The sequence below is a fragment of the Dermacentor silvarum genome, chromosome 1 (assembly GCF_013339745.2).
Source record: "Dermacentor silvarum isolate Dsil-2018 chromosome 1, BIME_Dsil_1.4, whole genome shotgun sequence".
NCBI lineage: Eukaryota > Metazoa > Arthropoda > Arachnida > Ixodida > Ixodidae > Dermacentor > Dermacentor silvarum.
Genome location: NC_051154.1, coordinates 215,810,356 through 215,823,210, shown reverse-complemented (window position 1 = coordinate 215,823,210; position 12,855 = coordinate 215,810,356). Strand labels below are relative to the sequence as shown.

At 45.7% G+C, this 12,855-nt stretch overlaps 1 protein-coding gene across 1 annotated transcript in view; it reads left to right on the top strand.

Moving 5' to 3' along the window:
• The window catches only part of LOC119436975 (nose resistant to fluoxetine protein 6), an 89,859-nt gene that overhangs the window by 59,949 nt on the left and 17,055 nt on the right, over positions 1–12,855 (top strand). Inside the window, exons 4-10 of the mRNA XM_049660048.1 lie at positions 191–278; positions 5,374–5,654; positions 6,885–6,978; positions 7,061–7,162; positions 8,216–8,381; positions 11,953–12,032; positions 12,129–12,251. Coding sequence (XP_049516005.1) covers positions 191–278; positions 5,374–5,654; positions 6,885–6,978; positions 7,061–7,162; positions 8,216–8,381; positions 11,953–12,032; positions 12,129–12,251 — 934 coding nt within the window. The remainder of the gene's footprint in view (positions 1–190; positions 279–5,373; positions 5,655–6,884; positions 6,979–7,060; positions 7,163–8,215; positions 8,382–11,952; positions 12,033–12,128; positions 12,252–12,855) is intronic.

Genomic DNA, 12,855 nt, shown 5'->3' with positions numbered 1-12,855 from the left:
GAAGCGGCGCTGGCGCCTTGAAACAGCCCTTTCCATGCATTCTCTCTAACAAAAACAAAGGGAAATGCAGATGGGAGACATTTTTTTCAACCTCGCAAAGTTTAATCGCACTGTGTAACGAGACAAAAACATTCCCGCGCCCTTTTCGGGCGTCACCAATAGTCCCGCAAACTGTACTTTCACATTGCAGTGGCTTCAGCTTATGGTGCGGAGGCATCCGTGAGGTACTGCCGACTCAAAGAAACCGTCCGCTTCAAGACGCTGGAAGTTGGCATCATGTACGTAAGCACCCGCATATTTGCTATCCAGAATCTGTACACGGCTAACAAACGTTTATCAATGGCGCTAGCAGCTTTCAAACAGAGTAACAAGATTAAGTGAATGTTGGCAATGAAGGTGAGAATCGAACCTGCAATAGATCGCGGTTGGCTGCGACGTATCCTGAGTCTGCCCCCTTTGTTTTCAGACGCAAGATTTTTTTTTCCGTGCATGAATTCGACCGTTAAGTGTATAAGCAATGAAAGAAAGCCTCCTGTAAAACTTACGAGATGCGATTTTATTTGAGAGTAAGCTTGGGGACTCCTGTCTAAATAGACGGGAACAGAGAAATCGTTTTTCTCGGTAACTATACTGCAGAGAATTAGATTAAGTTTGTGGCACATTAAAGTAAATGTTGAACTCAATCTAGTGACTCTTGCAAGCAGAATTTTGATTTAGGCTGTCAATGTTTTATTAAAATTGTTCAAAATTGCGAAATTTCAGAAAACGATTCTTTCAAGCTTCCAATCTCCGTAACTCGGAAATGGAAAACGATATCCCAATTCTGTGAACTGCTCCCTAAATAATAGATCCGAAGCGGTCGATACCTTTGTATTATACACCGCTATTAGTAGGACACTAGTAGACGTTTGCAAAACACTCGCAGACATTGTAACAAATTTACGTAAGCGGTGAATTCCTACGCACTGCATAGGCTCGGGCTTACCAGAACGCCCGGGCCCGGCCCGGCCCGGTCCACGGGCCGGGTGGCATGTGCTTTTTGAGCTGGGCCCGGGCCGGGCTTGGACTTTCTGTTGGTGTGCATGTAACGGGCAGCGAGTTATCCTCGCGCGTCTCGACTCTGAAAAACCTGTTAACCCGGTGCAGCTGCCAGATGCGCCGGCGGTCACTAGTCATGGGCGCACCAAATTAACTAAAACATAAAAAAATTACTGCACGGACGCTCTGCGAGAAAAACTGGGCGTCCGCCAGCGTCCAGGTAGCGAACGCGCGCTCGCTAGCAGACGACGTGCTTGAGAACGACACCAAAATTGAAGACGACGTGTTGTATAATCCGCACCTCAATTATTATGTTTGGCAAAATGGTGTAAACATAAATTTGCCGTTGAAGTAAAGCACGTTTTTAAGAGCGTACTATGCACAATCGGCCTCGGCGCCCGCAGCGAAAGTACGTTGAATATGCCGCGGAGCGCGTCTCGGCCCCAATCCAGTTCGCTCGCTGCGCCCCTCGCACAATTTTGGTTGGGGAATAGCAATCGTACTCTCTGCGTGACACTCGAAATTCACTTGCAAGCGCCTTCACGTGTTATATAATTGACATCGTGAATAAAATTATGGGAAGTAAATTCAAGGCAATCATTTACTTCCCATACAGGAACAGCAAGACTCCAATGAGAGTAAGGTGTCAATAGCAAGGAAATAAATACACCGAATAGCGTTGGCAAGTGGGACGTATGCTGTGGCAAAATGACTCAATCGTAGTGAGCCTCGAGCTCTGGACCACTACAGCCAGCGTTTGTTTTTTTAGCCAGGACTTGTCTAACCGTTACAAGACCAGGATGAGCTTGAAGCCCCCCCCTCCCCCCCCCCTTCCTCCCCTTCTGTTTCCGGAGCCCCCGTTCGCCTCGTATATGCGAAATATATTAGTGTTCCCAGTAGAGGGCAGTTCACGTAGCAATGCTTGGCGCTCAATGTCTTTTTCGGTCTCGGGCCGGGTTCGGGCCTAAGGTAAAGGGGTGGCAGGGCGGGCCGGGCAGGTAACGTAGATTATTTCCGGGGCCGGGCGGGTAACGTAGATTATTTCTGGGCCCGGGCCGGGCCCGAGTCTCGCTGTAAAGCTTTTCGTTGGGCTCGATCGGGCAGCCCTACGTAAAAACGGGCCCGGGCCGGTCCCGGGCTGAAAAAATTGGCCCGTGCAGTGCTCTAATTCATACATCAAATTTGTCTGCTTTAGGTGCTCTAAAGACACAGTTTGCAGAACAACTATATCTGTTTTTGGAGCAGAGTTACGCATTTGTAAACGTCGTGCTTCCATTTTTTTTAACATACCAATGTTCGGCAATTTTTAAGAAACTTCCAAAACTACAGTGACTATACTTTAACTTTCTCTATCAAATACAACAAATGTCATTCAAATTGGTCCAGGGGTTGTTTCATAAAAGCGCTTCTGCGTTTTACGTGTATTTGACTCGGTGGCACCATAGTTGGTCCCGAGCTAAAGCTTCCTCTTACGGGGCTTCCTTACAGAGCTATGCATCTAAGTGGTGCAGCGCATTTCAAAGGCGGCAGCAGGGAGAGTGGGGCCTGACTTGCTCAGGGGTCGCTGCTTACTCCCCTGTAAGGAGCAGCCAAGTGTAAGCTGAATGACGCAGCCTATAGGCACTGGTGTTAAAAGCGCTTGCACTGGCCGTCTCCGTGTTTCTCCGCCCGTATCTCAGGTGGCGTTGTAATCGTAACACTCGACGCTTTTTAATATTATTCTACAGACATCGGTAAGCCCGTTTCTGTATTACGTTTATGGTCCCGTTATACGTCCAACGATGAAGTCGAGGGTTTGACTAAACTTTACGTTGTCGTCGGCTAACGAAGCGCTAATAAGATAGAGATACTCCGGTGATGGTTAGAAAGTGGTAACTTGCAAGAAAATATAGCTCTTGAGCTGCGCCATGTGAGCCTTGTTCACCAGCTTTTCCTGCTGACTGACTGCGGTCAGTATCTGACTACCTTCTTTGTTTGTTATACGTACAAGTATGGCAATCCACAGCTGTCTAACATGGCTAAACAGTGCAGGCGATGGAATGGGTGAATTAGACAAAACTATGCGCTGTGGAAGTGCAAAGAAGCCAGCCTTAGCAAACTCGTGACTTCGGTCACAAGCGGCAAGACACTGTGCCTTGACGCCTTGTCCACTGCCGAAACGTGTGAGGAAGGTTGTCCTTTTTGAATTAGTGTCAGAGCGAAACACTTGGCGCCCACCTTATTCAAGATCATATACGGAAATCAAATACTATCCTACCGAATATATAAACTTCAGCACAATAATACATATACTTGCGAAGTATTCAACGGGGTGGCTCTGACCTCAGTGTAAAGAAAAAAAAGATATATAATATACTTACAATCTGGTTCATTGCCCTGAAAAAGTTGATGAAATAAAAATTACTTTTTATTGTTTGTTCTACTGCATGGGGTCGTTACTAATTGTTCGCTACATTTTGTACTTTCAAGTGTCCCGTCTTGCTGTAGTCAATGCTGTGTATTCTTGTCTGCTTCACAATATGGTGTAATTTGCCGTTTCTGTAATCTATTTTTTTGCTGTGTTCTTTTCTGTCGAAAATATAATCCTGGCTACTTCTCGCGTGAGTGCGTTTATGGTGAGGCTGAACGTTGGTGCACTGTGTGATGTATTTCTTTCTTTATTTCTTTTTTTCTTTTTTGCATTTTTGCTATTTGAAGTATCTAACGCGACGCTTATCCTTGTTTCGTTACATTTGTGCTATTGTTGCAATTGTTTTAAGGCTAAAAAAGAACCTTTGATTACTCACTGATACTGAGCAGTGTACGGGTGGAGGGATCCTAATCAGGCAGAGTTAATCTGCATTTAGTCTCTCCATCCCAGCCAATGTATGTCTAAATAAATGAAAATAAAAAAGCCTTTCGGAGTTTACCTGCAGACCCTCTCCCTGGAGTTTACCCTGTCCTTGTTGAAAGTTGAAGACCCTTTTCTCGTTCGAACTCCCACAGAATTCTCGACGAACTAAGTTTGAATGCTCTGCATCAATGACGACTTTTTCGGTGAACGTAAAAGACCTGTACTACTCTCTGCCAACACACCGCTCTGCTGGAGAATGTCAGTGACAGCATTTACAAGTTGGCCATTTCAGAACGCCGGTGGAACGAGTGTAGATAGCTTCCGAGAACTACTAACGCTCTACGTGCTTTCTTCGTTGGTGAGCTTCCGAGGTCGCTGACAATCTCCAGCAGCGCGGCGTGTTGGCAGAGAGTAGTACTCATTGGTAAGTATTACTCTCACCAATAATCATTGGTGAGCTTCTAAGGAAAGCTCACCAATGATTATTATTATGTTCGTCCAGAAAAGAAGGCGTGTGCATAGGATCTTGCCTGATTCCTGTTTCGAGACTAGCCTACAATCGTCAAAAATATATGTATGTATATATAAAAAAACAGAGCATCCTCTTGTCTCTTCCACCCGTCCCGCTGTTTCAGCATGTTGGACGTGAACCAACTAGCCCCGCTCAGAACTCTTTACAGAACTCGGTCGATACCTTTCGCCTGAACGGGAACGGAATTACTACCGTCATTGCACTAGTTGAGTTCCAGCGGCTTACCGCGAAGTGTCGGTGTCAAAAGTGTTCTTTGGGTGAGAACGAGGTGGCAGATTGAAAACATCTAAACAGTTCCAAGTTGGACGAACTTTTGCGAGATGATGTCTCAGACACAGCACAAAGACTGGACTCGTGTAAGAACTATTTTAGGTCCCAAATTAGTGCCATTACGCTGTATTTAAGTCAGGATCAAGCAGCGTATGACTTAAGCGGCGCCGGATTTCAACCTCTGGAATAATGCAATGACCTCGCAATCAGATTCATTACTTGATGTTATTTAAATTAACCCCGAAGACCACATGGAAATATTCCACCGGGTATAACGCGTACTATCACAATCTGGGCCAGTAATCCTCGATTAAAAAAAAAAGATAGAATGAAGATGGATGGATGGATATGCGGCACTACGTTGACATAATGGTCGTACAGGGAAGGTCAGGACAAGGTGTATATTTACGGATTAGAATGGAGTACTGGTCGAGTAGGCACAGATGTATGATTTACAGCGCAAAAAGACAGAGACAAGAAAAAAGTAGGGACGACACGAGCGCTAAGGTTTATCGGAAACGTGCGCCAATTAAATATACAAGATCACAAAAAAACTGAATAAAAAAGGGTGAGAACGCAAAAGGTTGGGTGACAGAATCGGTGGTCATATGGGTGAGGTGCAGTTATGTGTTATCTAGAAAGGCAAAGTCCTGCTTACTTGGAACGATAACTGGCTCGTCATATTTTGCCTTTTTTTCAGCTCATTTTTCGGTGCTGTGCTTATCGTGATCATCCTGAGCTCGTGCGCAGACCTGTTGTTCACAAAATACGAAAGAAATCAGGCCAAGAAACGGCCGGCGGGGCCTTGGAAGAAGCTCCTGGTTACCTACTCCGCAGTTTCAAATACGAGGAAGCTTCTCGACGTGAGCGACAAGGGTGGAGACAGTCAGAGACTCAGGTTTCTCCACGGCATGAAGTTCCTGAGTGCACTGTGGGTGATCCTCTCCCATGCTTATTACTGCGTTCATGCAGACGCCATCGGTAAGGCTGCATACCTCGATATCACTCTTTGTATTGCTCTTTTTTTGTGAAACATTTCGCCTTTCGTAAATCTTTGGATCAGTGCAGGACGTCGCTGTAGTACACCTATAAGCACCGACAAGGACTCGGATGCGTATTTAGCGCACGCGCACAGAAGATGCGCGGGACTTCTGTTGCCGTCTAGTTTATGCGGTAAACGGTGTTGAGTTGCATTAACAAACATAACCACAATCTTCTTGATGACAGGACACGGGAAACACTGGCCTGAGGAAAGCGCCGCAACGCACATTCACAGCCCCAAGAGGCTCATTGGAAGTAACGTATATTCGCGCCCAATGGTATTTTCAGAAGCGTGCGTGTTGAAAAGAATATTGAAGCCACCATGGGCTGTAGGTTTTTTTTGCGTGTAGATGATAGTTGGTCAAATAAAAGAGCGGGCAGAGACAGCCAGACCCGGCCTCGTTTCCTGATTTTCTCTCTGGCGGGCCAAAATACCAGTGGTACGTGTAGTGCCGACCAGAGGGAATAGCAAGACTAGAGCGTCCGGTTCTCAGTTTCCGGCTGCGAGCTGCCAGCCAGACCCGATGATGTTTTCATGCAACTTTCCTACGATGTCGGGATGAGGGAAAATGCATCGTGAAGGCGGTTTGACTCTGACCGACTAGACACTCGCTGATGCAGACCATTTGACATATGCATGATCCCGAAAGGAAAAATTTTGTCCTGACGATCCCATTAGACCAACACGTCCTGCATACCAGAAGCCCTGCGCTTCTCTTGATTCTGTGGCACAGGAAGGCTGACATTCCCATTGAAGACCATGACAAAAGAATGACATGACTATAGAATGACTATAGATGTCGACTGACTGAATGTGGCTCTCGTGCCGCATTTAAAATATATGGGTTCTCGGCCTCTCTGTGTAAGGTTAGAGTTCAAAGCGCGCAGGTCTTCTGTTATTTATAAGGTGTTTACTTGCCCCGCTTCTGTCGACGTCACCTAAACGCCCTACGTGAGAGCCCGCGGGCAGAAGATGCCCGTGTGCAGAATCTGGTGGTGAAAGTTGTAGTCAGCCGATGTCGCCGTTTTAAACACTCCGTAGTATCTGATGAACGTCTGGCTCAGCGCAGGGTCAATTTTTGTTCTTAAGGGCTGGGCTATTTAGCGACTGAAGGTGTTATTTTCTCGATTTTTTAGATACGACAGCTCTAATTCTTTATTTACTTCTAGATTCAGTGTTCAGAGCAGTGGAACTGACAGAATCGCTTCGTTTTCAAGTGGTTGCAAACGGCTTCGTCTGTGTGTCGACATTCATCTTCGTCAGGTACCGTGTTCCTTCACAGTGCTCGTCAACAAGCAGTTTTGACAAGACTTAACAGTTTCTTCTTCTTCTTTCTTTCTCGCAGTGGATATCTCCTGGGTTATACGCTTTTAAAGAGACGGGACTCACTGCGGAAGAAGAACGCTTTCGCTCAGATCATAATAATCATTGTTCGTCGCTACTTAAGGTAAAATGTCAAGTAAATGGCTGTCATTTCGTCGCCGATTAAATGCTTTCGCGGAGCACTGAGTGTTCGCACAAAGTAAGGAAAAAGCTGACAAATGCATCCGGAGAGTTTCACGTGAGCCAAGTATTGGAGGGTGTTAGGTTTTCTAAGTCAGCATCCTTTGCCTGTTTTGTACACTCACTGCAACACAACATTCTAATTACATGCCACGTAATTCTGTGAAAGCAAAGGTATCAGTGATACATGTTGAAAGTCCGCACGCTGACAATACGGAGACTGCTTTTTGTAGTTGCTAAAAAAGGTATATACATACTGCCACTGCTGAAACAAATGATGAATACCGCGAGGTACATGTCTGTAGAGCGCATTGGCAGAGAAGCTGACGACAGATTATCCCCCAAGGAAAAATAAAACTGGTAATTAGTATCTCAACCTTTGGCTACATGTGAGCTACTTGGCGGGGTATCAAGAATATACGGTGTCATATGTACTTGAGGACAAGTATAGCCTTCGTCAAAAGTGTAGAAGCCACCCTGCTAGTGACCTTAACCATCGTTTGGACGTGTCGTGGGGTCCCCGTAGAATTCTCGTCGCTCAAAAAAAAAAAAAAAAAAAACTCAGGAGATTAAAATTGACAGTGTCCTGCTCCATCTTATGAGCATCAGACGCTATACAGCAGCCACGAAACAAGTCCCAACGATATATTTTGTCGTTCCTAAAGTTATTTGAAAGTGTCGACATTTATGATCTGCATGCGTAGTTTACCCAAAGAGGAATAGCTTTTTTTTAACCATCAAATTATGTTGTCGATTGTGTGAACAGAACACAACTGGCACCAGTACTAGCTGTGCTGTTTCTTAACGCTTTCCTAAATTTCTTTAAAGGCAATTCGGACGACAAGATTATTTCAGCAGGAAAGAAAGGAGGAGGATGAAACTATAGGGAAGTCCGCCAAGCTTCGCTCCACATTGCTACAAGTGCCTGTTGTTCAACGAGCTCTAATGTTTTGTGACGTCATGCGATTTGAGGGCAGTTCTTGCCTTCCCTTTTCAGGACTACGGTACCTGCTATGGTGGTTGTTTTAGCGTTCTTTCTGTTACCAAAGTTAGCCCACGGACCGCTGGCTGAAGAACATTTCTCGAAATACTACAACGGCTGCTCAAAAAACTGGTGGACAGTACTTCTGCACATCAACAACTTCAACAAGTACGAAGATATAGTAAGTTTTATAGTTTGTTTGCAAACCTTGAGAGGCTGCTCGTGCTATGAACAGTGCAACTTACGGATGCGGCAAACACTGTTTTTTTTTTATAGCTGGTGCTTTCTTAGAGAAAGCGCTCGTATAGGAAGGCGCGAGTCAGAATAGAAAGCGGTGGTGACAGCCCACTTTGTAATCATTTTGGATGCTAGGTGCGCCTGGAGAATTTAAGTTTCATTTTTCGGATTGATTAGTAGACTGATGATGTTGGAGTGGTACCCTCTCGCGTTTGACATCGTGGACTCAATGCCTCGGAATTACCCAGGAATTTTACGTTCCTGGGCAATTAAACAAGCTGCCCAAGGACCACGAGCTTTCTTACTACATATCTGGAAGTTTCAGTAGACGTCCTCAAATGGGCATGTTTATATAATAATGAAATACTAATTGATAACTGCTTTGCTTGCACGTGCCAAGTGTTGCCGACTTTATACATCCTAGCAGGATATGCTGATCAGTCTTCATCTCGGTATAGGAGGGTGGCTTCAGTGTGGATAAGTCATTTTACCACAAAGGGTTGACGCTGGCGGTTTCCAAATCGAACGAATCTGGCGACGAATTGCCTTTTAGGGTCTTGGTGATTCACCAGAATTCTAGCTGTTGGCTGCTTTGAAAGCGCTTCATTAGTGAGAGGCATCTGCTACTTCGTTGCCAGTGACACTAACATGCGAAGTTATCCACTGAAGTGCCCAATACACCGTATTAGATCTGATAAGTCACATTGAACACCGACAGAGAAGATAGCCTTTCGACCCTTGCTGTTTTATTGACATTTCTAAGGCCTATGATGTGTACTTTAATGTTTTATAATCACCCAACTGCAATCTATGGGCATCACGGGCAATGTCTTACGCTTCAAACACGCCTTTCTCAGCGAATTCGTGGCCGTCTTGGAAACACTGTTGGCGAAAAAAGAGGCATTTCTCACGGTGTCCTGCAGAGGTGTCCTCTCTCCCCTGCTGTTTAACATTGCTTTGGCAGCTCTCCCAAATGCAGTTGGTTGCAGCCGCACGCCGCTCAGAATGTCAATATATGCGGATGACATCTGTATTTAGGTCTCGGGATACAGTCACACGCGTCCGGCACGTGTTACCCGAAGAGCAATTTCTTCTATCCAGACCCATTTGTGTACACTTGGTCTGCCAATAGCAGCAGAGAAATCATATTTTATGCTCTTTCCTGGGCTAAGACGGAAGGCGATACGGCTGCAGCTGAACTTGGGAGGTCATTCAATCCTAAGTGCTTTCATTGACCGCTTCCTGGGCATCATCCCGAACAGCAGGCTCTTATGGCGATGAACTGTGGACCGTGCATCAGAAACATCGCTGCAGCAATTTCACACACTCCAGCTAATTGTCGGCATGGACTGTGACAACTGCTCAAGCTCGATGCTCAAACTACACAGTGGTCCAGTGACCGAGTGGTTACTTTACCAACTGTCACTGACCTGCCCATCATCGACCGAAATATGAGCGCCTAGAGATTATACATAGAAAAGGTCCACGCTTGTCTCTGGGCGTTAGTTATGAGTAAAGCCTAGTATATCCCGCTGATTTGGCCTGCCAAATGCTTTTGACCCAACTTATCCGGCTGGGTGAGATTTCCCCGGAAAAATCCTTCACAATAGATTCAGCAACTCAGCACCAGACATCGATCCCACTTCTACACTGCCCTAAACACTCTAGGAGTCCTCGACCTCAAGGGTCTGAAACGAAGGTGAAAAACTGATCCACCCTGGATGCTTGACGACATCGTTTGCGACCTTAACCTCCCTGAGTTGCAGTCTGAGAGGTTGATGCCTTCTTCCGAGGTCCGCTGTCTGGTGCTCGAGCACTTGCATGCAATTCATGTACATGTGTACACGGACAGATCGGTCAGCGCGGATCCTGACAGCAGGGCGGCTGCATATTGCATCCCGTCTCTCGGTATTGCATGGTTTTGCCGTTTAGACCACCTAGTCTCTTCTACTATAGCGGAGAGCGCCACGATGCTGCAGCTCTTCGCAAGCTGAATAACAGACCCACACTGAAAGCCGTAATACTCGGACTCAAAGTCAAAGTTTCAGCAACTACCTCATGGCGTGTCTTCAAACTAGTTCTGCCGCCAGTTACTGGATAACTTAAAGAAATTGCCAAAATAGGGATCAAGATAAAGTTTCAGTGGATGCTTTCTCATGCCGGCATCGCTGGTAACAAAAGAGCAGATACCTTTGTCCCTAAAGTGATTTCAGTGAGAGCTCCGGTGAACCATTTGGAGAGCCAACAGTGAGAGTTCCGGTGAATCATTAACTACCTAAAGAGACAGTTAGCGGTCCTTTCGGTTGCTTTGGAAACTACCGCATCAGCCTTGTGTTGTAAAGGTACTTAGCTGCATGGAAATCACCATCACATATCGAGTAGAACAGGATCGGCCTACGCTCCTCCATAGATGTTCAAAGTCAGCGTTGCTGCTTCTCCATATTGCACTGAATACAACAAAGTGGGCGACATGGAACATTTCATCTGGTCCTGCAAGCGCTTCTCTCGTGAAGGGATACTTCTGGGCAGTATGGGAAGAAGATGATTTCTTCATGAACGTGTCGAACAGTTAGTCTTTCCGGAAGGATCGCGGATAGAATACGCAAGGAAGTGTCACGCATTGGTCTTACGTTCCGGCGAGAGACATGACTGATGTACATGGTTACATATTTTGCGCAGCAAGAGACGCTCAGGTAAGAGCAATTGCTGGCCAGGTCTGGCAGGCCTGCCGGGCTTACCCCACCTTTAGCAACATCACCAGCACCACTATAACGTTTTCTTAGCCTTTTTTTGCGATTTCTTCAGGTGGAGCCAGTGACTGAGGACATAACTTGTTTTGGAGGCACGACACGGGATAATTGTTGATTTCGATTCCGAGAGCATGACGTTGTTGCCTGCGGGTTCGTTCTTTAGTTTGCGCAGAGCAGCAGGCAATAGCGACATTATCTGCAATGCCATTGAAGGCCACACTTAAATTAAAATAAATTTAATTCTGATATTTTACGTGCTAAAACTACGATATATTTGAGGCATGCCGTAGTCGGGGACTCCGCGTTAATTTTGATTACTTGGAGTTCTTTAACGTGACCTAAATCTAAGTACATGGGTGTTTTTGCATTAAGCGCCCGTAGAAATGCGGCCGCCATGGCAGGGAATCGAACCCGCGACCTCGTGTTTAGCATCGCAATGCCATAACTGCTAAGCGAACTCTGGGAGTCACACTTATATAAACGGCATGACTCTGAACCAGCCTGGCATGCTCCCTGCCACGTCAGATTTAGGGACGAATTTGGGCTGTGCACCCGACAGAAGGGTTCTCAATAGGCCGAATCGAACGAGGCGCTCGAATGCTAGGACTGAGTGAAAAGACTTAACTAATTGCATGTGTATTAAAACATGTGGAGTCGATGAACAAGAGGAAGACCCGATCCTGCGAAGCCACCATGCAGGTCGATCATACGACATCTTGATAGAAAACATAAACAAGCCCACTTAGTAAAATCACATTTTCGCAGTGCTTGGACCACTTCTGGTACATCAGCGTGGACATGCAGATCTTCGTGGTGGCGTCTGCCCTGTGCGTGTTGATGACGAGGTAATTCTTGCTGCCGATGCTAGCACATCAAAAAAAAAAAAAAATCGCGACGATGCTTCTGCTTTTGTTATAATTTTCCGTCTTGTTACTTCGCAGGCATATCAAAGTTGGGGCAGTCATACTTTCGTTGCTGAGCATAGCTGGATCGGGAATTGTGATGGCTCAGACGTTCTACTACAACTATCAACCAATAATACTCTTTTGGAATCCTGACACGGAGTAAGTAAAGACTCTATTCGAAACTCGATGAACGAGACTCGCCCGAATAGAATTCCTGTTACAAAGAATTAATCCTTCAAAGCTTGTTGGCTTTGAGTTTAGACAAGACAAATATAATGTCTTCAACAGGGAACAAATTTCTCGCGTGACACATTTCGGTACATTTTTTTGTGTGTGCGTGCACTGTGCTTTGGTAGCTTCTGGCGTGTATTTTGTTTTCATTTAGGTGGTAGTGCTTCCTAACGGGTTCTGTGTGCTGCCTTTAGTTTTCCATAGCAGCTGCTTAAACATAACGGTATTTACACGTAAATACGTTCTTCGAAGAAAAGCCTGCCGAACATTCTGCACGACAAGAACAAGGCGTGAATAAAAGTGGCTGCGATAAATAAAACTTGGAGGACGCTTAAGCTTCGCCTTTAAGAGTAGAACGCGATAGCGTTATCGGGACCCGTTCACATCGCATCGTTCGCATACGGCAAGTAGACTTCATTCACTGCAACACTGAACGTGGGAAAGCCAGCTTACAAAGACCAAGCTTACACCGATCCCTTGAAAGTCGGCTTCACTTTTAAACTATACTGCATTGCTGGAAAGACGTTTTTCC